Below are 26,106 nucleotides of genomic sequence, written 5' to 3'. Positions count from 1 at the left end.
AAAATAATTATCAGCACAGCCCATAATTTATATTGTCCCTAAAACATTTCTCTGTAATATAAAAATAATGTTTTATGTGATTAAATGGCTTATATTTGATTCATTCCCTGATACTGGAGATCTGACAATACTCCAAGTGGATTGCATTGCAAGTGTGTCTGTGTTTTTTTTCCCAAATGAACAGTAGCATTTTGATTATACTATTATTGTAAGAAGTACAATTCAGTTTCTCTCCTTTTAAAAATAGCACGAGGGATAAATTATAAAACAACACACAGGCCTACATTGTAAATCTCAAAATAAACAAATTCTTTACACATCACATATATGACTACTCTTATGGTATGGTACGGTACGGACACTTTGTGGTACAGTACTATTTGCTTTTTGGTTCCCTTTGACAGTGGAAACGGGCCTAAAATGGCCTGTTTCCAGTAAGTGGTAATGTACGAGTTAGTACGCTTTTATACCCATTTCCACTCTCAAAAGGTATCAAAAAGCGAACCACACTGTACCGTACCACTTTAGAGCTACATTTTAAAGCATGTGGATTTACAGTACGTGTCTTGTTCAAGGGCACACTTATGTAATGCATTACGTCCAACAGTGATGTGACACAATCTTGACAACCGTAGATTCTTTTTACCCATGAAAACTATTAGGCTAGTAGCACCGAAAATAAAAGCAGAGTGACTCTCATGGAGCTGCAGATTTGGCTGTGGGCCTTTTACTATTGGGCATAAATATGGCCTTTGATTTAGTTCATGAACAGAGGCAGACCGTGTGGTCAGTGACACATGCGAGAGTGGATGCTGATGCTAATAAGTTAACCAAATGTTTTTTTATTCATATTTAATTATTCATATTCGTATTGTTTTGATTCAGTATTTAATGTATTGAACAAACTCTCCTGGATTATTTTGTCAAATTATAGTATAATATATAATATAGTTAAATAGCAGCAATAAAAATATTATAATACACTATTTTCTCTGTTATTTGTTTATACGCATGACTGCAGCAAAAATGCTATTAAAGTCTTCTAAAATAATAATTGATAAACTAATCTTTTGTAAATGATTGAGGAATACAATATATATATCCTGATGAATGAATGCTATTCGATATATATTCGATGATATTCGATATATAGACAATCGAATGTCCAAGTGTGCAAACAGTATGTGTTAACTTACACTAATGTCTTAAATCCTTGCATATAATTTATTGTTTTTGATCGCGTGAATACAAAATATATAGCTTCATTTATAATCAGTCAACTGCAAAGGTGCAAGCAAAACATTTGAAAACAAATATAGTGCGGTTTCAGTTTTATTTGCAGTACCCTCTCAAAATCCACATTAAAATTAACCGTGCAAAACATTTTATGTCTTGCATCTGCTTTCATGAGTATTTCGACACAGCAAAACAGTCTGTTAATGATAACCATATCAATCTAAACTGCAGAGCTCAGCATGTGGTATTGATTGTCTGTGTTATTTGCTTGGTTATCAGGGAGAAAGGTAACACAGCCCATTTTAAAGAGTTTTCTAGAAAATTTTATCCTGTTCAGGCATGCACACATTACATTTTCAGTGGTTTGTTTGATCATCTTTTTCTTTATTGTGCTTCATATACGTTGAAGCATCTTATTCTGTTTCACTAAGCTGCAAGCTCTTGTTAAAAACACTGATATCAGACCTATTGTGCATGCCAATGCTAGTTTCTGCACTTGTTAGGGACTGGTTAGCTGTTTCACTGGTTGATAATTTTTACTTCATTTTTTTCTGTATTTTAAACATTCTGCACACATTTTCACATATTTTGGATGCTACAGTGTGTTGGTTTGAACAGTTTTTGACATGTGCAGTTCACAACACACCATAGTATGGATGTCTTATAATTTATGATTCAATTTCATTTTTACAAATGTATAAAATTAAACTCCTGAAAATTAAATTCCTGAAAATGCATACTAATGTGAGTTTGAACTACCATGTCAGTGACTGTCAACCTGCAGGAAGGTCTCTAATGACCTTCAAATTCATTCCAATTCTAAATGATGCATAACCTGTGCATTGCTCAACCTGTGTTACCTGTACCCCATCAGAAACTCTGGAAAAAACAACAACAACAAAACACATGTACCTTGACCAGCTTGTGCATTTGTACGTGTGTTATTAAGTGTGGGCACGTAACCGAATGTCCCTTTCTATGCTCTATGCAAACTGTGAGTGTACGTGTCATGTCCCGCGTGCCTGCAGAATCCCAGCAGTCCTCAGTGGAGTATATAAACTGCGGGACATCAGGTTGTGCTTCACCTACTCCAGTTGAGCTCTGTCTCACCAGAGAACCTGCTGACCATGAGGCTCATTCAAGCGCTTTCTCTGTGTCTGGCTCTCTCTCTGAGCCTTGCTGCTCCACCGTGAGTATATGTACACACCATAAAAATACCGTAAAATTTATATAAAATTTTTATTTGTTTATTTATTTGGATTTCTTTGGTGTCTGTTTCAGATTAAGTTGACAAAAATGTATTTACAAATCATTGAATATTATTTTAATCTAATGAAGTGGCTTATTCAATGTTTTACTTTTTTAAATTAACCATGAAATCATGACTGGAATAATGCTTCTTGCTAATTCAGCTTTACATATATATTTTTGTACAATGGAAACAAAGTGTTAAATTTTTTTATTGCTACAAAATATCTACTCTGGTCTGTATTCTTTAGTTTAAATTATTAATATGTGATTGCATTATAATAAAATTATATGCAATTAATATGATAAAAAATAGTCATTAAACTGAAAAGACGAAATGATAAAAATCTTTGATTGAGAAATGTGTAAAACCTGGTTTAACATGATTATAATAAGCTATAATTTAAGTCTGAAACAATTAATTTATATGTACATTTGTAATATAAAGGATTGCAATCTGTACACTTGTAACATTCACATTCTTTGGTTTCAGGCAACATAAAGAGGATCATTCTCATAAAGGTGGGTCTTGTCAGTGGCTTGATGTGCGTAAATATGCAGTAACTGAATGTAATTTTGCTCAATCTGATTCTGGTTTGTTGTTGTTATAGGCAAACCTGGTGGTGAAGGACACAAGCATGAGTTGCACCACGGTGCTCAGCTTGACCGCTGTAAAGGAATAGAGTTTGATGCAGTCGCCGTGAACGAGGAGGGAGTTCCTTATTTCTTCAAGGGTGAGAAATTTTCAGTTAAAACAAATAAGATGATAAATAAAAATAACAAAATAAAGGCAAATAATATGCAGGAAGTAATTTGATCTTGGTGACATCCTACATTGTAAAAAGCGAATAGAAATGAAGATGAAAAACATGAGCTATCAATCCCATCCTAGTGTACTCCTGCCTTAAAACAGAACCTGATTAGCCTTGACTCGTTGTTTCCCTACACACTACTCCCACCCAACACATCTGAGATCCAGTTTCTATTGGTTTAACTTCCAATGTTTTCAAAGTGTCCTACAAACAAGGGCATAGATATGCACTTGTCATTGATGGGGACGGGTGAATATATAAAAAATTCTGACTGAGGGAAGTTTAATGTACTGGCCAGATTGCTATTTGCCTGTAGGCTTCAGTTTTTAATTTAAAACAGGTTTTAACAGATTTCTAAAAAAAAAAAAAAAAAAAAAAAAAGTAATGGTTTATGATAACAAATTTGTATTTTAAAAATAAGTTTTTTTTCATATTTCTTTAAAAAAAAAATTATGAAATTAATATATAAATTCCAGTTTAAATGCACATGAGCCTGATAGTGTAATGTTAAAATAATATTAACTGATATAGAGAGTTTAATAAGGACTTATATATTTTAGCCATAGTGCAAATGAAATATGTCTCTCAAATAACAGTATTATTAAAAGAAGAAGCACAGGCTGTATTTTTTCTGACAAATTGTTTCAAATTGGACATGCTACTCTTGAGAGATTAGGAGAACTGGCAGGGGTCATATACTTTAACATGTAGCTGTGTATTCTGCAGTTTTCAGGTCGTATTATTCACAGACTATGTCAGCCTGTTTTAACGTTCTCCTCAAGTTAAAGCAGGGAAATCGAAACTCGTAACAGCATTATCATGATGGACTCAATCAGTTGTGAACTTAAGCTTATGTAACTTAACACTTTTTGTTGAAAAAAGTTCCTTTCTCCACCTTTTTTTGCTGCCGCCATCGTCACTTGTGTGTGTCACACCTCACGCATTCTTTTTGCATGGAAAATTCAGTTTTGGCGCTCGCTGCTTGTATCTGAATGCAGCTAGAGCCTCTCACGTGACAGCAGGGAAAGGCACAGCCAATCACAATGTTCATATGTGTTTGGGGGGCTGTGCGACTCAATTAGAGAACGTGATTTAATTTTCTGCATGTTTAGGTTAATAGCGAAGTAGTGAAGTGAATCATTGGTGGGGACATTTTAATAGTTGGCAGATATTGATGGAGACGCAGTCCCTTCGTCCATGCTAAATCTACACCCCTGGCTAAAAAGCATATCATTATTACAGAATGAATAGATGCTCTATAACAGGGGTGTCCAAACTCGGTCCTGGAGGGCCGTTGTCCTGCATAATTTAGTTCCAGCTTCCTTCAACACACCTGCCTAAACGTTTCTAGTATACCTAAAAAGTTTGATTAGCTGGTTTGGGTGTGTCTAATTGGGGTTGGAACTTAACTTTGATGGACACTAGCCCTCCAGGACTGAATTTGGACACCCCTGCTTTATAACTTAAGCCGGGGGTGTCTATACTCGGTCCTGGAGGGTCGGTGTCCAGCAGATTTTAGCTCCAACTTGCCTCAACACACCTGCAAGGATGTTTCTAGAAAGCCTAGTAAGAGCTTGATTAACTAGCTCAGGTGTGACTGATTGGGGTTGGAACTTAACTTTGCTGGACACCGGCCCTCCAGGACAGAGTTTGGACATGCCTGACTTAAGCGATGCAGAAAGCAATGCCACTTTATGAAGCTTACATCAAGGTGTGTGTGTCATGATAAGCTGTCTTTGGAATAAATAAAGGTAGTCTATTATGGTTTTCTAGTGTTTGGTGAAGATACAAACTAAAACGAAACCCAAACAGCTTCATTTATATATTCTGTTTATATGTACTTTTTATTTTATACAGTTTTGTTTTCAATTATGCAAGTTTTTGCTCCATTTCAGACCCATTTTTGTTTAGACAATGCTGTTTTTATCCGTCAAAATTTGCATCTCTTTTTCTTTTCTTGTGTAATATATTATAAAATAATGTACTTTAGTTGAAAAGTAGTCTGTCTTTTTCTCAAGATCATGTCATTTGAAAAATTATCCTACACCTGTGTTAACTGGTCTTTCACTAATACTTTTACCCAAAGGTGACCACCTGTTCAAGGGTTTCCATGGCAAGGCTGAGCTGTCCAATAAAACCTTCCCTGAACTGGACGACCATCATCATTTGGGACATGTGGATGCTGCGTTCCGCATGCACTCTGAGGACAGCCCAGACCACCACGACCACCAGTTCTTTTTCTTGGTAAACTCCACATTCCAATTAAGTTAATAATTTACTTAGTCTGATCCACTGTAATGCTGTACATCAGACATGCAAATTCACCTCTTCTTCAACCCCATTAAAGGACAACATGGTCTTCAGCTATTTCAAGCACAAGCTGGAGAAGGACTATCCCAAACTTATCTCTGCGGTTTTCCCTGGAATCCCTGATCATTTGGATGCTGCAGTGGAGTGTCCCAAGCCAGACTGTCCTAACGACACTGTGATCTTTTTCAAAGGTATTATAGGATGTTGTTGTTTTATTTGTCATTAAAGTTACAGTGCGCAAAGAAAGGAAGTTGACATTTTGTATCATATGATTCCCTGAAGGTGATGAGATCTACCACTTTAACATGCACACCAAGAAGGTTGACGAGAAGGAATTCAAAAGCATGCCCAACTGCACAGGAGCCTTCCGTTACATGGGCCATTATTACTGCTTCCATGGACATCAGTTCTCCAAGTTTGACCCGATGACAGGAGAAGTCCATGGCAAATATCCAAAAGAGGCCCGTGATTACTTCATGAGGTGCCCTCACTTTGGTAAGTGTATAAATGAGCATGTTAGTAAAGGTGGTAGAGATGGAGCAAGCACTTTAGCATTACAAAATATTTTTCTATAAAAAAATCTTTTGTTGTCGTCTTCAGGGAGTAAGACCACTGACGACCATATTGAGAGAGAACAGTGCAGTCGTGTGCACTTGGATGCTATAACATCTGACGACGCTGGCAACATATATGCTTTCAGAGGTGAGTTTATCATTGTCATCGAAATCTCATGGCGGTTTGTAGCTGTTTTGTGCTGTAGGTGTACAATCTCATTTCAAAGATTTGTACAATGTGTTCACAACTGAGTAAATTATGTCAAGGTTTTTTTCTAAAATATCATACAAATGAAAACATTTTCATAGATAGCATGACGCAATAAAGCAAGGCAAGTTACAGATGAATGGTGGTTTCATTTCATTCTTTTTTAACTGTCTAACCACTATGACACTTATCCTGAGGTTATTTTTTGTTCTGTTTTTTAATTTAATCTGAACCTAACAATGCACAAAAGTAAGTTAAAATAAATGTAATAGTATGCCAGAAGCACAAACCATATGAAGTTTTTAAACTAATTCTGAGAGGAGCATGTGTTATGATTGATCACGACTGGCCTTGCATCATTAGTCATTGCTAGTCCAATCAAATATCATTGTTAGATCAATCAAGTTAATTCTAGCCTTCAATAAATAAGTCCATTCCTCCTACCTTCCTTATCTTCATTTTTGAGTAAAGCCCCCATCTCCCCCTTTCCTCTTTTACCAGGGGAAGCTCTCGAGACCTACCGGATCTCGAAACCCCTGTCATGCTACATGACCAGGCGGGAGCCCTGAGCTCAAGTATCTTCGAGCTCAGGGTTCTCTCCCGGGACAGCATGCCAAATCTACAAATTATATCAAGCAGTAGCTAAGTGTGAACTTACAGTATGAAATAGCGTATTTATGACTATAGTAAAGGCTAAACTTACAATGAGTTCCATTTTAACTGCCAAAACTTCCTTTTTTATGTTTTTGTCAGATTGTTCAGAACTCTTTACAATAGGAGACACAGTAATGTTACAGTAGTTATTGTGTTTACTAACATAAACAAACAATGTTCCGTAATTGTAAAGCTTTTAGTTATTATTGCTCAACATTTAGTAATGCATCATTAAAAAAATCCAATACTCTACGTGCTAACATCAGTGCACTGAGTTAACATGAACTATCAACAAACAACTGTATTTTCATTGACTAATATTAACAAAGATGAATATATACTGTATAAAATCAACTCTATTGTTTTTTTGTGTTAGTAAATAATTTAATTAACATCAACTACATGTCCTACATTGTAGAGTGTCAACAATATTCAACGAGATTGCAAACAGAGCATTACGGGGATGGGGATTTGTTACATTATTACGTCAGTAGGTGATGACAGGAGACTGTTTTTAAAACCATCATTCATTTATCATTCAAGTTATTCTTTCTAAAAACACAGAACTTGAGTGTGAGGTTAAGATCAGTAATATCTAACTATGACAATTGATAGTATTCAGACTGAGGCGAGGTTATTAATTATGGGACAAAGTTTTTATGAGGGAGTAGATTTGTTTGCTTAACTATTTAGTTAAATACCTGCAGGAGAAAACATACACACAAACATATTCCACTGTGGTGACCCTGATAAATCAGAGACTACACCAAGAGGAAAATTAGTGAATGAATGAAATCCTTGCTCTTTTTTTTTTCTCTAGGTCACCACTTCCTCAGCATAACTGGTGATAAGTTTCATTCTGACACAATCGAGAGTGAATTCAAGGAACTGCACAGTGAAGTGGATTCAGTCTTCTCCTATGATGGCCATTTCTACATGATCAAGGTTCATTTGTGTTGCAATTGGCTTTATAATATTAGGTGTCCTTCTGTTGTACACTGTAAAGTGAAAGTGTGTACAATAATATTCTCATATATTATGTGCGCAGGACAATGATGTGTTTGTGTACAAAGTTGGAAAGCCACACACACACCTGGAGGGGTACCCTAAACCCTTGAAGGATGTGCTGGGAATTGAGGGCCCCGTAGATGCTGCCTTTGTGTGCGAAGATCATCATGTTGTTCACATCATCAAAGGTATAAACACTGCTATGCTTGCTCTGTAAAAAAACTTATTGCAAGAGTTTGTTGTTCAGTGGCAGAAAGCTCACTGTCTCTTCTTCTATAGGTCAGTCAATCTATGATGTTGACTTGAAAGCCACCCCACGTAAGCTTGTGAAGGAAGGAACCATTACACAGTTCAAAAGGATTGATGCAGCAATGTGCGGACCCAAGGGTGTGACGGTTGTCATCGGTAACCATTTCTACAATTATGACAGTGTCCAAGTTATGCTGATGGCCAAAATCATGCCTGAACAGCAGAAGGTGTCTCAGCAGCTGTTTGGCTGTGACCACTAGAGGGCTGCAGGCTGAGAAAGGAAGGAAACTGCTGTGCAGTGATACAGTCTGTACAGACTTGCATTTCCAAGCAGTAACATATCCATATTCCTCTAACTCTTGTCACTTTGATCTCAAAAGTTTATTCCTACCTCTGGTGCTCTGCTCAAATCATCTAGCTCTTTGCAAACATGTGAATATGAATACAATTCTGACTTTTGCTGCCATTGCATGGCGTGCAGACTAATGTACATGTGTGTTACCACAGAGCCTGTTGTTTGAAGCTTTATCTAAGGACTTGCTTATTTCACCTTTGTCTGCTTGCTGTGTGGTTAATAAATAGTCTTATCTATTACATGTGTCTGTTTTTAATGCAGTGTATTGTGATATTAGCTATATAATAAGCTTATATGTTTAGGGGGAACATTTAAAAAAAAAAAACTGGATAATGAAAAGTCTATATACTATCCAGCAAGCATTTTTTTTGCTTTTATAAGATGTCTAATAGACGTTTAAACATAGTCGTATTGGCTGAAACAAAGCTAAACTTGGGCTGTCAGTTAAAATCTAATAGACGTCTAAGAATAGGCCAAAACAAGACTAGTCATCAAATAAACAGAAATGAATGACTACACATATAATGTCTGTCTAATCCGTCTATTTGATGACTAGTCTAGTTTTGGGCTATTCTTAGATGTCTAATAGATTTTTACTGACAGCCCAAATGTAGCATTGTTTTAGCCAAGCTGTCTATGTTTAGATGTCTATTAGACGTCTATTAGACACAAAATATCCTACTGTCACTGTATGAAACAAGCTTCTTAAGGCATCCAAAGCTTACACATTTACTCTGAACAGCCTAAATTACATAATTCAGCTTTTTAGGCTGATGTTTAATCACATTTAACAAGATTTCTTTGCTTTCATTCTTATGAAAAACGTTGTTTTCATTCTAGGCATAATGACAGTTATAACGAAGAACCATTTTTTAATGCCCGATATACAATACGATACAGAGTCAATGACTGACTTAAAGTTGTTGTCATTTTTTTGCTTTAAAATGTCTACGATTTGTTCAAGACAAACTGTTCAAAATATGTTGCATTTCTGAAATTTCTGCCATGTGGGACGTTTCAAATAAAATGAAACTTATGAGTAAAGCGAAACTTACGACTGTGAAAACGATCTCTAATTGTTTAACAAACTACTAACAGGTATAGTCCTACGAGACCATTAAATGAATAATGGAAACAAAAAAATAAAAAGAACAGGACATTTTGTGCAGCCTCGCAATATAATCTGGATGCAGCCTTTATGATGCAAGCTGAGATTGCAACACACACAATGTGCGACACAATGAATGCACTCAAATGGAGCTGATGTCACTGTGAGGTGTTGGGTTAGGAGTGAGGTTAGCCTCGGGTAAAATGAAACCGAAACCTAAGCGTAGTTACTTGAGTTCGGGCTCTCATAGTGAAAACATTAAGCATCACACAGAGCTGCTGAACAGAGTGAGTACCTTCTTCATTTCCAAATTTTATTCTCTCTCTCTCTCTCTCTTTCTCTCTCTCGTTGTATTAGCTACATGTGAGGGCTGTTTACACCTGGTTACATATATCATAACCATATAATGTGGCAATAAGATCGTAATATGATCTGTGGTGTATATTTACATCTTGACCATATTCATTTAAACACACGAAAACAACATTAAGATTATACCAGACACTATAAAAAAGCTCATTCCCAGCCAACAGACTTTTCTGACAGGGTGTTCAAATGTCATCGAGTGACATATGTGAAAGTATATTGTGGGACTGCTACTGTTTACAGGAGTTATTATTAGGGATTATACATAACAGTATAATAACAGAACGCCATTTTGAATGTATTAAAACATGTGCTTGTTGTAAAAATTTATAATAATGACAAAAAAACTTGTGCATCTCCTGACTTCCGTGTTGTAGATGTTTTTTGTAGGCAACCCCTTGTTTTAGAATGTAGTCCTGAAAACTCTCAGTTTCAAGGGCTATGTAGCCCTTCCCTTTAGCCCTACGCCTTTAAGCTAAATAGAATTGGGAAGGGCTAAGAGGTAGAATTGGGATTGGGCCTTAGTGTAGGGTTGAGCTGATAGATGATGCCAACCTCTGGCCCACCCCCGTCACAAACCCGCTCGCGAAAAATACACACTTAGGCCCCCATTTACACTAATACGTCTTAGTATTAAAATGGCATTTAAAATGGCATTTTAGAATGAAAATCATCCACATCCACACCCTGTTTTACCTAGCATTTCTAAACAGCTCTCTGTCCGCTGAAAACACACATCAGGTAAGCACACACTCACAGACACTCACAGATGGCGTCTTATTATAGTTGTTAAACATGATATTTAATTCATCTCTATCTAACGACTCTTCTGTCTTTTGAATCTATCGGGTAACGTGTCACTGTCACAGCATCAGTACACTGCTTCAGTCTTCCACTTTCACACTACTTAGTAATTTTAGTGAAAACCTCAGATACTGTTGGTTGTGCACCTTTTTTACCGACCAACCTCCTGCGAAAAAAGTGATTGACAGGTGGTAATTTGTGTGCAACTTATCTTTATTTATTTATGATTTGTTTATGGGTAAAACAAAGATCATGCGGGTCAGGTAGTTGAAACGATAGGCTACAAATAATATATTTATGAATTCATTAATTATTTATAAATAATTAAATCACCTCCGCCTATGACGATGAAGCCATCATCCATCGAGATGTTTCACAATAGACATCGTACAATGCCAAATTGGTCGACATCGCCCAACCCTACTTTAGTGTGTTCATTTCACTCACTTTCTTTTTGGTCATTCCCTGATTTATAAGGGCTTGCCACAGAGGAATAATCCACCTGTCTGTCATCTTTTTATGTGATGGATGGCCTTCCAGTCGCAACCCAGTACTAGAGTACAGCTTGCGAACCATCAGTCAGTTCTGATTTGCCCTCTACGCAGACTAACCAAGGTGTGGAAGGCCCCCTGCAAAACAAATATGTCCATTAACAGTCTAGATTAGGCCTGCAAGCTCAAAAACCTAAGCATAATATACCAAGGAAGAATGAAATGCAAACAAAACATATAAAAAGCTTAATGTGATCCATTTTGTTTTTATTCCTGTTTATTAAGTCTCTGACTGTTTCAGCTTGGCTGCTTTACTTTTAATCTCCTCTTTCAGCATGGCTGAATTCTCTCTTTCTATTTCTTCTGCTGACTTTCTCTTTATGTTTGCCTCTGCGCCAATAGTATCTGACTGCAGACTTTTATATCAAGCTTATGACATGCAATCTCAGACATGCAATCTCAGAAACAATGCTCTCAACGAAACTAAACAAAATATTCAGATAATGTAAAACTCTTGCTCTGGGTCATATTTTTCAGAATTGGTTCGACATGTCTCCATCTGGTTCAACTAAGGGTGAAAGTAGTGGTCTAAACCAGCACTATGAAGAGAAGGTCCGTCCATGCATTGACCTAGTAGACTCTCTGAGGGCATTAGGTGTTGAAAAGGACCTGAACCTGCCTGCTATTGCTGTCATCGGTGACCAGAGCTCAGGAAAGAGTTCAGTGCTGGAAGCCCTGTCTGGAGTGGCGCTCCCTAGGGGAACAGGTTATAAAACACAATTTTCCAATTCATTACTTCTTAGTTTCAATTTAAAGGTGGTGTGTGGCTGACCCCCTATATTCAACACAGGTATTGTGACACGCTGTCCTCTTGTACTGAAACTGAAGAAAATTACAAAGGACAAAAGCTGGCATGGATTGCTGACATATAATGATAAAATAAGGGAACTTAAGGACCCAGCAAAAATTGAGAAAGCTGTCTTAAATGGTATTACTTCAAAAGTCTTTTGACATATAGTTTAAGAACTTTAATGCCCTGTGATTCTTTAATGCTTTAATCTGTGGGATGATTGTGTCTTGTATTGGTAGCTCAGACTGCATTGGCTGGAATAGGCGAAGGGATCAGCCATGAAATGATCACTCTGGAGATCCAGTCATGTGATGTTCCTGACCTCACTCTCATTGACCTGCCAGGTATTGCTAGAGTCGCCACTGGCAACCAGCCAGAAGACATTGAGAAACAAGTAAGACACAAGTTTGTCAAGCAATTTCTGTAGAAATGTTAGACTTATTCATCAGTACAGTACTGCTTCAAGTCATTTTTGTTTTCTGTTACAGATAAAAAGTCTCATTGAGAAGTTCATCAAAAGACAAGAGACCATCAGCTTGGTTGTGGTTCCTGCAAACATTGACATCGCCACCACCGAGGCTCTGAAGATGGCATCCACAGTTGATCCAACTGGACAAAGGACTTTAGGTATGTTATGCTACTTGTAGGCTAATGTAACTTACTGTACCATAGCGGCAGCACCACATCAGCAGATTAAGTTGAAGCATTACCAAGTTGATTTTTTATTGCCACACTAACAACAGAATAAGTGTAGTATTGTCAAATATATTGTTCCTGTTTTCTTTAAATAAGAGTAAATCAAACACATTTTCACTCTGCAGGTATTCTGACTAAACCAGATTTAGTGGACAGAGGAATGGAGGACACGGTGGTCCGAACAGTCAATAATGAAGTGATACCCCTGAAGAAGGGCTACATGATAGTCAAGTGTCGAGGTCAGCAAGACATCAATGACAAGCTTGGTCTGGTTGAAGCTCTGGAAAAAGAAAGAAGATTTTTTGATGAAAATGTTCATTTCAGGCAAGATATTAATTAGGTTTTAACAATTTGCTCAGTTTTTTTATTTTATTTAAGTGAAGCAAATTATTCAGCTCTTTTTAGTAAACACAGACACTATAGGCTTTATGCAGCAATGATGAACACTCCTCCACTTGCCATATGTGGACATATTTAGTGGTTTCAGGAAATTAAAATGCTGTTGTTGATGTTTTGAACTTTAGATTTGTAGTTCACAATTTATATTTATCATTGTTAAATTGTTAATTTGATCTGTCATGTATTTGTTTATGTGTTTTCTTAAATGGCCAGTGTCAATTTAATATAAAGTTGAAGTCAGAATTATTAGCCCCCCTGTTTATTTTTTCCCCAATCTCTATTTAATGGAGAGAAGATTTTTTCAACACATTTCTAAACATAATAGTTTTAATAACTCATTTTTAATCACTGATTTATTTGATCTTTTCCATGATGACAGTACATAATATTTTACTAGTAATATATATTTACATTTACATAATTTACATAATATTTTTTCAAGACACTTCTATACAGCTTAAAGTGACATTTAATGGCTTAACTAGGTTAATTAGGTTGACTATGCAGGAAAGAGTAATTAGGCAAGTTATTGTATAATGATAGTTTGTTCTGTAGACTAAAATAGCTAAAATGAAACAAATAAGACTTTATCCAGAAGAAAAAATATTATCAGACAAACTATGAAAATTTCCTTGCCCTGTTAAACATATATTTTTAAAAAGAAAAAAAAAAACAATTCAAAGGAGGGCTAATTATAAACTTAGCTGTATATAAATAAATATAAATATATATATATAAATTTTATTTTATTATTATTATTTTTTTATGTATTTTTTTTTTCAAATTGTATTATTTCTCTTTAGGTCACTTCTTGAAGACAGAAAAGCTACAATACCCCTGCTTGCAGAAAGACTCACAAAAGAATTGGTTGAACACATTGCTGTGCGTACACAAATTCATACAGCAGAAACACTGACACAGCACCTACCGTATGACCTACACAAAATATGAACTGTAAAATATAAAATGTTAGAATAAAAAAGCTCTTTTGCAGTCTTGTTTGCATTTGTTTTGCATGTCACCATTTAATTTTTTTTTTACATTTAGAAAAATCTGCCACAGCTGCAGAATCAGCTTGAGATGAAATTAGAGAAGACGTCTGCTGATCTTAGAGGACTGGGAGATGGTGTTCCTCTTGATAAAAACGAGAAGAGCAATTTTCTGATAATGGTAAGAAAATACTTTTTTTAATTAATGGATCTAACACTGGACATTAATGATAATTTTTAACACTGATGATGATTAATTTGTTTCTAATTATTGTTATAACATTGTATATTGACACACTTGTTGCTGTGTATTTTTTATTTTTATAAAATTAGATGCCCTGGATAAAGTCTGGGGTACATAAAGAGTACAATAAAGAAGTCATATCCATGAGTTACAGTGCATCTGGAAAGTATTCATAGCGCTTCACTTTTTTCCCAAATTTTTTATGTTACAGCCTTATTCCTAAATGGATTAAATTAATTTATTTCCTCAATATTCTACACACAATACCCCATAATGACAATGTGAAAAGATATTTTTTTTAATTGTTGCAAACTTATTCAAAAAGAAAACTCTGAAAAAAAAAATCACATGTACGTAAGTAATAACAGCCTTTGCCATGAAGCTCTAAATTGAGCTTAGGTACATTTTGTTTTCACTGATCATTCTTGAGTTGTTTCAGCAGCTTAATTGGAGTTCACCTGTGGTAAATTCAGTTGATTGGACAATTTAAAAGGCATACAACTGTCTATATAAGGTCCCAGAATTGATACTGCATGTCAAAGCACAAACAAAGCATAAAGACAAAGGAATTGTCTGTCCTGGATAGGATTGTCTCAAGGCACAAGGTGGGGGAAGGTTGCAGAAAAATTTCTGCTGCTCTGAAAGTTCCACTGAGCACAGTGGCATCCATTATCCATAAGTGAAAGATGTTTGGAACCACCAGGACTCTTCCTAGCTGGCCATCTAAGCTGAGTGATTGGGCCAGAAGGGCCTTAGTCGGAGACGGTGATTAAAAACCCGATGGTCACTCTGTCTGAGCTCCAGCGTTCTTCTATGGAGAGAGGAGAACCTTACAGAAGGACAACCATCTGTGCAGCAATCCACCAATGTGCCTGTATGGTAGAGTGGCCAGACGAAAGCTAAGAAAAAGTGAAGGGCTATGAATACTTTCCGGATGCACTGTATATACATTACCTTCTGTTTTCTTTAAATGAGCAGTTTTTCAATTATTTTTAATTTCACCAAACTGATTTTTTATGTGTAAATTTATGAGCTTTTGATTTCTACAGAAAATTCGCCAGTTTAATGATGTTCTTGAAAGAGTTCAGATGGCAGAAGAGGATGTTGAAAAACCAAACACAAGGGTCTTCTCCAAAATCAGAAGTGAATTTGTCAAATGGAAACGCATCCTGGATTCCAAAGCCATTAAGAGTGAGTTTTTAATTGAACTTTTACATTACCAACATTTTATTTGTTTATTTATTTATTTGAATCGGACATCACAATTACACTGGACAACCAAATGCATTTGTTGAAGTGTTTTAGCAAACTTGCTAATTCTCAACACCTGTCCACAGGAGGCTTGAATAATGGAATAATAATAATACAAAATGGAAATATAACAAAAACATATACACAACATTATATTTCTTTACATACAATTACTGAAGCAAAAGCAAAGGCGACATGATCCAACGAACTAACAGTAGACTGTTTGTGCAAACACTGCTGCTTTGTTTTTAACCACTTTTTAAGAGCACTACTAAAAATATTTAGATTAATTTCTGATTTTAAGCTAACAGGTAAATCATTCCACAGTTTGGCTCCCTTTTACAGAGAAGACATATTGACCAAATGAGTCTTACACTTTGGCACTAGACAGTCACCATAAGCAGTTGCCCGTGTGACTCTGTAAGAGGTTTGATGCCGACTGATTAGATCAGAAAACAGGATTGGAACATGATTATTTAAACATTTGAAAACCAATTTAAGATAATTATATATCAAAACTAAAAAGGTTATGTTAACATAAAACTTCACAATACAGTATTAACTCTCATTTAAAAGCTCTCTGCAGTGTTTCTGCTAATCTTGGGGCTTGTGTCTGTGAAGGAATAGTATTACTGATGGTTGTATTTTGTAAATCAGCTCTTTGTTATTTTTTAACTTTGCCTTTTCTCCTTCTAAACAATGTATTTTTTCCACAGCCACCAACTATTTTGTGGCAGCGAAGAGTCCAATATGCTAATGGTATTTTTTCTCATTTCTCTCTGTTCCCTTAAGCGGAGGAAACCCTCAGAGATGAGGTACAGGAGTATGTAAAGACACGCAGGGGAAAGGAGCTTCCTGGATTTGTGAACTACAGAACCTTCGAGAACATTGTCAAGAAACATATTGCGGAGCTTCATGAACCTGCTTTAAAGCTGCTCAAAGATGTTACAGGTAAAGAACAGTGTTTGATGGTTTACAGGCATTTAAATTTATCCCTTACATTTTACATTTTTTGCTACTGAACAAAGTAAATCAGCAGATTATTTGAAAAAAGTTATACATAAAAGAGCACATAAAGCCAGTTATGCATACATGATGTGTTTTGCCACCTCTGATTGACTTTGTTTTATTGTCTCTTTTCTTTACAGACATTGTTCACTCCAGTGTTGACCATATTGTTAATGCTCATTTTAGCTCCTTCTCGCCACTGATGAGGGCTGCAAAAGACCCAACTGAAGATTTCCTCCATGAGCAGTTTCAGAGGGCTGAGGAAAAAATACATTCTCAGTTTAGGATGGAGAAGATTGTCTACTCTCAAGACGATCTTTACAGTGACCAGCTAACCACTGCAAAAAATACTTTAAGAGGTTATGGTCTGCAGTCACCCAATGTCAGTGCAGATGTACGGGAGATGGCATACCATCTCACCTCCTATTTAACGGTTTGTATACCTTTTAATTAAGTTATCCTTGTTTGAGCATGGGCCGGTGTTAGATTCTGACGGTATGATAACCTTGGATAATAGTATCAAAGTTTCATGGTATCACGGTATTGTGATCAGTGCTCCAAAATCAGTTCTTTTTAAATGTCTGGATAAAAAAAATTAAAAATTCCCTCATTGAGCACAATTCAATATATTCTATTTTAAGAAACATTTAAAATATTTTGGACCAGTAGCTTTTGATGTGGAATTTTATTTTCTGCTGGATGTACTGTTGCCCTAAAAACTAAATAAAAAAGTGATAAAAAACATAAAAAACTGAAATATACCTCAGGAACGGTATAACAGAAAACTTTGGCGTTTTTTTTTTTAAACCTTGACTTTTCCAAACCACGGTAAACCTTGAAACTGGTTATCATCCCCTGTCTGTCCTTGTTCTTTATAGAGTATAGTTTGTAGTTTTGCTTAAAATTACTTCTAAATTCAAAATATTCAATTTTCTGCAAACTGGCCTGTTTCCCGTTTCCCTCTAAACAGCTTACTACTGCAGCTTGCCTTTACAGTAGAGTTAATTATTCCTTCAACGTAAAGGTGCAGTAGGTGGTTTTCTTCAGATACATTTTTGTTGTGCTGGTTTAAAGTCTTTTCACAGTCCAATAGTACTGATTACAGTAAATGATCTGAATGTGTTTATATGTATTTTTATATTCTGGGTAAAGCCTGGTTTATACTTCTGCGTCAAGTGACCGGCGTAACCCATGGAGCATGCACACGCGTAGCTGTGCATTTATACTTCTGCGCGCTGTCTCTGTTGGTCTGCATTAACACTTCCGAAACGCTAGTTGGCAGTGAGGTGTAAATGTTCCTCTGTGTCGAGTTTCTTCTGTGCTGTTTTGCTTTTCCTGAACACTTCCGGGATGTACAAGTTTTTTTATTATTATTATTATTATTATTATTATTATTATTATTTTTAGATCTTATAAGAACATACAGAAATAAAACAAATGACCGAACAAAGAAACATCTTTTTCATCTAGGAAGTCCAAATAGCAGCATCCACACACACAAAAACAAAAAACAAATAAATATATATCAAAATAATAAAATTGAAATAAATAAATAAATAAGCAAAATACAATTCACTATAATACAAAGGGGTTAACGTCTCATCAGCTTTAAAGAATTGAGAAAGACAATTAAATCTTTGTGGAAAAGCAAAAAAGTGTGTGTGTGTGTGTGTGTGTGTGGGGGGGGGGGTGTTATTAAAAAATCTGCATTTATGAATGAAATAGTTTGCCATAGTCACAATATTGTTAACCAAAATTTCCAGCTCAGAATTCTGACAAAAAGATAAATATTTACAGTTTTAATATCAAAATCAGGTATTACATATTTTAATCTTAACCAAACAGTAATGTCATCCCATAACTTTTTTTAAAAATTTGCATAAATAAAACAAATGTTCCAATTACTCTATGTCTGCTTCACAAAAGGTACAAATGTTACAATCCAAATTAAGTCTGAGGAACTCATCACAAGAATAAATATCGTTAAAAATTTTAAACTGAACTTCTTTTGCCTTTGGTACAAGGGAAAAGAGAGAAGTCTTGTTCAAAACACCTTGTCTTCCGGAAAATCTAAAACAAGGGGTCTTTTCTTAACTTTAAAAAGGAAAAGCTGTGTATTTACTAACCTTCTTAAGGTCTTATTATTACAGCTCTACCTAGTAAAATTAATACCAGCAATAATAAGATTGCCTAATCTTGGTATCACAGAAGAATAACCCAATTCCGCTTTGATTAGCTGAACCAAACCACCAGGACAAAATACAATTTCTGAGTATGAATAATTTTTCACAAAAATCATCATAATTGAGGAAATTTCCAACCCCATCCAAAATTTGTATAATAGACCAAACACCTTTGTCCATCAACTCTTGAAAAAACACAGATTTCCTCTTAATAAGTATATACTTATTATTCCACAAAGAACAGCTATGTGGCGAAAAAATTATGTTTGTATATTAACTTCCAATACAGCAATACCTGACTATGAAAAGATGACAATTTACACTTTAACTTTGATGGCTCAAAATCGCATCTTAAAAGAAAGTCTATGCCGCCAAAGAAATAAAAAATTTTAGAAGAAAACCTAAAACCGAAAGAATGTTTATGTCGAAGGAAGGTTTGAAGCCGCTTCAGCTTAAGGGTACCATTCATAACATCAAAATCAATAACATTCAATCCACCCTCATTGATTGGTTTCACTACATCTGATTTTCTTAGATAATGATGCTTATTTTTCCATAGAAATTTATATTGCATTTGATTCAGATTTTTAACGTACCTATCACAAATACTTAAAGAAAAAGCTGGGTAAATCATCCTGAAAAGTGCTTCTGACTTTTGTAAAACAATTCTACCAAAATTAGATAGATTCCTTTGAACCCACAAATTTAATAATTCTGACTTTTATCAAATTATCCATCAAATTAGTTTTTTCCCTAACTTTAGGGTCTTTAGAAATAACAACACCCAAGTATTTTACCTCATTTTTAACTGGAATATTGAACAGTTGTGTTTCGGTATGGTTATGGAGTGCCATCAGCTCACATTTTTTTTTAATTCAATTGCAGACCAGAAGCATTTGAAAAATGAGACACCAGATTAATGGCAACTGGAATCTGTTCTGCATTACTGAGAAACAGGGTGGTATCGTCTGATAGTTGACTTATTATTAATTGACTCCCTAAAACATTCAAAGGTCTGATAGCTCTGCAATTTTTAACATACAATGCTAATAATTCAGCTACTAAAATAAATAAATACGGGCTTGTCGGATCCCCTTGTCTAATGCCTCTATTAATGTTAAACCTCTTTGAAGTCCCAAATGGTAATGATACTGAACTATTTATGTCTTTATATAACATTTCTATTACTTAAACAAATTTATGACCTAAACCAAAAAATTTCAATGTATGTAAAATAAAATTATGTTCTACAGTATCTAATGCCTTGTAGAAGTCAAGAAATAAAACAAAAACATCCTCTTTAATTAAATGTAATCAATTAGATCTAAGACAAGTCTAATGTTGTTGTGAATTAGCCTTCCTTTAATAAAACCAGACTGAGTTTCACTTATAACTTGATTCAATCTAAATTTCAATCTATTAGCTATAGCAGATGTAAGAATTAAGAATTATAATCCACATTGAGTAGAGTAATCGGCCTCAAATTCTCAATAATTCTTATATCTTTGTTTGCCTTTGGAATAAGAATAATTAAGCCCTGTTTCATAGCAAGTAAAGTATTAGAATTAAAACACTCTTTTAATACTGCAAATAACAAATGTTTTATATCCTCCCCAAAAAAATTTGTAAAAGTTAGTAGTCAAACCATCCTGACCAGGAGACTTACCCAAACACATCTTTTTGATAGCTGCTTCAAGTTCCTCTAGCTACAAATCCTCATCACACATTTCTTTAAATTCAATATCTATCTGTGGGATATAATCTTTAACCTTTTTAATTAAATAGCATTATTTTCAGAATATGATAAAGAGTAAATATTACTATAAAATGAATATATTTCCTTATATCAGTTTAGAATCCGTAATTATTGCATCCTTAATAACTAAAGTATGAATTGCATTACTTTGCTGTCTCCTCTTTTCTAATTGACAAAAGTAAGCTGTGTTCTTCTCTCCTTCTTCCATCCATTTTGCCCGACACCTTACAAAAGCTCCTTGTGCTTTCATTACATACATGCTGTCTAATTTAGCTTGAATAGTGATTAACTTTTCCACATCTTTAACCTTATCATGCGTGTTACAGCAAGCATTAATTTCCTGAATTATTCTTAATTCTTTTTGCAATATATCGCTTCTCTTTTGTTTACAAAACCGAATTGAAACTTCCCTTGTTTTAAATTTAAAGTACTCCCATTTAATCCCACTGGAATTTAAAGAGAAATCATTCTCAACCTCACTAATTAGGTTTCTAATTTGACTACAATAAACTTTATCCTTTAAAAGTTCTGCATTGAACTTCCAATAGTCTTTCTTAGTAGTATTTTTTCTTACTGGTGTCAAAGTTAATGAAATCAAACAGTGATCTGTCAATGGTGCAGCAGAACTTAAAACCTGGTTCGCAAGCTCCAGATATTCCTCAGTTATGAGCCAAAAATCTATTCGTGACCTAAAGGACCCATTAGGTTTAATCCAAGAGAACTGATTGGTATTAGGATTCTTGACTCTCCATACATCTATAAGAGAGTTAACTTGGCAAAATTCCTGAATAATACTATTAAGACGATGACTTGTAAAACTAGAGGGAGATCTATCCATCCATTCATCAGGTGCCAAGTTAAAATCACCTCCAATTAGTACCAAATTTGTATTAAATTTTGATTTAAATTGTAAAACAACCTCTGTTAGATCGGATAATAAAGACTTGTTTTGCCCAGCACAATTATAGCCATACACATTCACTATAATAACAAAAATACCTTCACTGTTAATCACAGCAGTAAGCCAATGACCATAATCATCAGACTGAAAAGTCACAACCTTCCCAGGACAATTGTTGAGGCAAATGGCGACACCTGCTGATCGATTAGACCCATGACTGAACAAGATTGTGTCTCCCCACTATATTTTCCAAAAAGCTTCATCTTCAACAGTAGAATGAGTCTCTTGAAGAAACAAAAACTGTGATTTCTGCCCCTAGCAAACAAAAATATTTTCCCCCTAGCAAAAAAAAATATATATTTTTGCTAGAAAAATATTTCTAGCAAACAAAAATATAGCTTTCCATTTTACTTTGTCCTTTAGACCCCTTGCATTCAGTAAACAAAAAGATAAACTAGATTTTAGTGAAAACATGTTCCACTGAAACTCACAGTGAACAAAGTAAAAATGTCACTGAACAGTCAGTATAGAATCGGAAGAAGAAAAAAAACTTGCAACGCAAAAAGAGTCTCTGAATAATAAGCTTTTCCCTTATTCAAACCTTTCATCATTCGGGAAAAATTTGCTTTCCCTCAATGAAAGCCAATGGACCCCGAAAGTACGCCACTTTCCCTTCTGCTCGAGCTTGTTTAATGCGTGGCCAGAGCACTTGCCTCGCCTCTCTGTCCTCTAATTAAATCCTGCTTCGTTGCACACTGATGATCCCTTGGACAGTATCCAGATTTGATCTCTGTAGATTCTCTTTGAAAACTGCATGATAATTTGACGTGTGCGATTATCTTCTCTCCTGCCATTTCGATGGACAGAGTCAACCGCTTCTTCCATTTCCAAGGGCACGCCAGGTGCAATCTTGGAGAGCAAGGTGATCACTACTTCTCTAGTATTCTCGTTCTGTTTCTCTTGAAGTCCTTTTATGTGTAAATTCCAGCGCCTTTTGTAGCGATCCAATTCTCCTACCCTAGATTTCAACTCTTTGTTTTATTTTTGGAGATCAGAAAGCTCCAGTTCCAATTCAATGTTCTCTTCCAATTTTTTCGTGACTTCTTCCAACTTTTCTTCCTGCTTGTCAAATCTTTTGCCGAGGGAGTAAATAGCCTCGAGAATATGTGCATTAGAGTTATCTTCTTCGCTGTCAGAACGTACTGTACTGTATACGAAATGTGCACTTTACTGGGCGTAACAGGTAGATTCACGTCACCACAAACCTCCAGGAGACGCTTATTAGTTTCAGCACCTACTTCCATCACCTCCGCATAATCATGATCAAATTTGTCGCTGATTACAGCTATATCCTCCAGTTTTTTTCCTCTACCCGCCATTTATGGATGATGAAAAAACAATTCGCTACCAATTAATTGGGAAAACTTTAAAGAACACTAAGAAACACTTTGAGACTCCGCCAGCTGTTACAAAATGCTGCTACCTAGTACGCCATCTTGGTCTCCACACTTGTAATCAATCGCTCCATCAGCTCGCACCATTCACGCGGCTCTCGGTCCCGCCCAGACTCGTCAGTGCTACCAATCCGACCAATCACAGAGCTTGCGCTACGCGTTGTTGCGACGTGTAGTTACATTTTTTGAGAGGTGCACGTCAGTGACGGCGATGGCCACGGCGAAGGGCTATGCGTCAGCGCCGTAGCATACGCCGACGTTTGACGCAGAAGTATAAATCAGCCTTAAATCAGCCTTTAGGCATAAAACAAAAAAATGTTCATCCAATTAAATATTGTCGGGCCGACATCTCCCATAATTCCGATAAGTAGCTCAAATTGTCTGTCAACAAATGCAAATTTGGGCTTTTGCGCATTCATGCAGATCCGCCTGTGCATACCTGCATGAGCGCCGCGCCTGCACGCCTAGTATTTTATCTTTATGCAGAGCTGATGCAGATGTTGTTCTTATAAATGGGTTAATGGTATATGCACAGACGTGTTGTTCAGCCACTGAAATCTCCTAGCGAAGATTAATGTGATTGTTTTCAGTTTCATAAGGTCCTTTTAAAGCATTTATAATGCAGATTTATATTTAGTTTAACAACAAAACATAAGTGAATAGCACTATTCTGCACAGCCGAAAAAGCTAGGCAGTTGCTTTTATATTCAAATTGGCTCATTTATGAACAATGACAGCCTGTGACGTGCTCCCGATATTGTTTACCATGCTACTCTGAATATTCGCTCTGAAATAGCATGCAAGTATGGCTTAGTAATAAGTGACATTTTTGCAGCCAACCACTACATACACTTCTAACTTGCGAATGACATGAACTAGTGAAGGGGTCACCAACCTTTATGAAACTGAGAGCTACTTCTTGGGTATTGATTAATGTGGAGGGCTACCAGTTTGATAAGCACTTCTCAAATAACAAATTTTCTCAATTTACTTTTAATTATACTTTATGTTTTTGGTAATAATTAATAATATTCATCCATGTGAAGACACTGATCATGTTAATGATCTCACAAAAGTTATCAACAATGATTTAACAGGGTAGGAAATACCCTGTATTTAATATATCAATGTGCAACACTTTATTTTTTATATATCTATGCAAATATTTACATTTTTAAATGATTACTTCTATATTAGATGAAGCTTACTGGTAAGTGGCGCTATGGTGAGCTATTTTTTAGAACAGACCTGTGGGCAACACATGAGATCCTCGCGGGCACCATGTTGGAGACCCCTGAACTAGTGGGTTGTATGGTGTTGTGTCGCGGTGTGTGCGTTTGCTATTTCAGGAGGCGTGGCTTTGAAACAGTGCCTCCCCTGCCGTCCAAAGCTAATATGCTAACCGATTACTGTTTTGGCAGATCACCTACTGCACCTTTAATTTGAGATTGAAGAAGAAAAAAAAAATCACATCAAAGATTATTTAAAGAATAAAGAATTTTGGTTAATCTCTTGCACTGTATAAACAAAGACATAATGACTTTAAATGTTATTGGTATGTGTTTGCAGATTGCATGTGAACGTCTGGCTAACCAGATTCCACTGATAGTCCAGTATCACATGCTGAACCAGTACATCTCTCAGCTTCAGAATGCAATGCTTGGCCTTATTGGAAAGAACAGTCCAGGAATGCTGCTCTGTGAAGATTCTGGTGTTGCCCGTAAAAGAAAAGATCTGAAAGAGCGACTGGAGCGCCTCAAGAGTGCAGGAAGAGTCCTGTCTAAGTTTGTGCATTCTGCATAAGGTCACTGGTTTAAGTCCTGGCTGGGTGTGTGACACTCGAAAACACTACAAATTGCTGTAAATCCCAAATGTTAAAACATTGTATCCCTTTTGTTCTACTGCATGTTACTGGTCTTATTGTGAGTGGTTTATTTACTGTTACTATATTGTTGTTTTAAAAAATGCATTTTACCTAATAATTCTTAATTAAATTGTCAGAATATAAACTGTTGATAAACCAAATAATTTGTCTTATTAGATCCTGATGAATCGCTATGAATGAATATTAAATAAACTTAAACACAGCATGTATATTATAAATACTGTTAAACCCGAAAAGTTAAGGTAACTCAAACTGTTTGAGGAAACTGCAACAAACCATTTAAGTTCAAAAACTAATCGTACTGAGTACTGTGAACTTAATCCACTTGAGTAAATGAAGCAATTTGAGCACAGTAAAACCCAATAAATGAAGAGAACTCAAACCAATTGAGTATTGTAAAACCCAATAAGTTAAGGCAACTAAAACCATTTGAGGAAACCAATGGCAGCAAACCATTTGAGTTAAACTAATCTATTTGAGTACTGTGAACTTACTCCATTTAAGTTGAAATAATGAGGTATTTAATTAACTCATTACCTTCAGCACTGAGATCAAAACTATATATATTGCACATTTATGTTTTACAGTGTACCCTTTGTCCAACACATTATTACAAGCAATAAATAAGATAAATAACTCCCATGGCTTGGGACAATATACTGAAGTCTTTTAACATGAAAAGACAGGTCTTTGCAAGAGGCTGAACGTTGATCAGAGCTTTGTTTATGAGCAAGTTCACAAAAACGAAAGTAAAACCACATTTTTACAAACACACATTCATTTGCTAACTTTCTGGGAATTTCCCTTAGACACACTGTACCATGCATATACTAAACACAACCCTCTGAACAAATAAAACAAAGTATTTCCAAAATACTTTATTCTGTATTATTTGTAAGCTGTTTTCTTTACGGGGACAAACAATAAAGGAATTTAAAAAATTTCTTTGGTCCCCGCAATGAAGGGGAATAAACAAACGAAACAAAAGAAAAAACTTTATTTCACATACACAAAAAATATACAAGGAATACTAATAATAATTGGATACTTTACATTACAGTATTATTTCGGGGGATTTGAACTTCAC

The 26,106-nt window shown here is 35.6% G+C and overlaps 2 protein-coding genes across 3 annotated transcripts; both read left to right on the top strand.

Annotated features, from left to right (window-relative positions):
• Positions 1 to 2,164: 2,164 nt before the first annotated feature.
• hpxa (hemopexin a) lies at positions 2,165 to 8,870 on the top strand. The gene is made up of 10 exons (NM_001328534.1): positions 2,165 to 2,425; positions 2,978 to 3,006; positions 3,096 to 3,218; positions 5,383 to 5,540; positions 5,644 to 5,797; positions 5,889 to 6,101; positions 6,207 to 6,308; positions 7,843 to 7,967; positions 8,071 to 8,218; positions 8,310 to 8,870. Exons 1-10 carry the CDS (start codon positions 2,364 to 2,366, stop codon positions 8,537 to 8,539), a joined length of 1,344 nt encoding a protein of 447 aa, NP_001315463.1. The 5' UTR covers positions 2,165 to 2,363; the 3' UTR covers positions 8,540 to 8,870.
• A 443-nt stretch (positions 8,871 to 9,313) lies between these two features.
• On the top strand, positions 9,314 to 25,895 carry mxe (myxovirus (influenza virus) resistance E). 2 transcript variants are annotated; one of them, XM_087266028.1, is made up of 12 exons: positions 9,314 to 10,029; positions 11,941 to 12,169; positions 12,254 to 12,391; positions 12,493 to 12,647; positions 12,742 to 12,880; positions 13,075 to 13,273; positions 14,152 to 14,230; positions 14,396 to 14,518; positions 15,631 to 15,772; positions 16,625 to 16,783; positions 16,981 to 17,273; positions 24,704 to 25,895. In XM_087266028.1, the coding sequence occupies exons 1-12, from the start codon at positions 9,946 to 9,948 to the stop codon at positions 24,935 to 24,937; spliced, it is 1,974 nt and encodes a 657-aa protein (XP_087122154.1). In that variant the 5' UTR covers positions 9,314 to 9,945; the 3' UTR covers positions 24,938 to 25,895. The 2 variants fall into 2 exon arrangements, with proteins under 2 accessions (XP_087122154.1, NP_878287.1); NM_182867.1 differs by lacking the exon at positions 9,314 to 10,029 and having other exon boundaries at positions 11,953 to 12,169; positions 24,704 to 24,937.
• Positions 25,896 to 26,106: the final 211 nt, after the last annotated feature.

This window comes from Danio rerio, chromosome 9, assembly GCF_052040795.2.
Source record: "Danio rerio strain M-AB ecotype USA chromosome 9, GRCz13ab, whole genome shotgun sequence".
Lineage (NCBI taxonomy): Eukaryota > Metazoa > Chordata > Actinopteri > Cypriniformes > Danionidae > Danio > Danio rerio.
The sequence above is the reverse complement of the archived record's forward strand: the minus strand, read 5'-3'. Positions and strand labels throughout refer to the sequence as shown.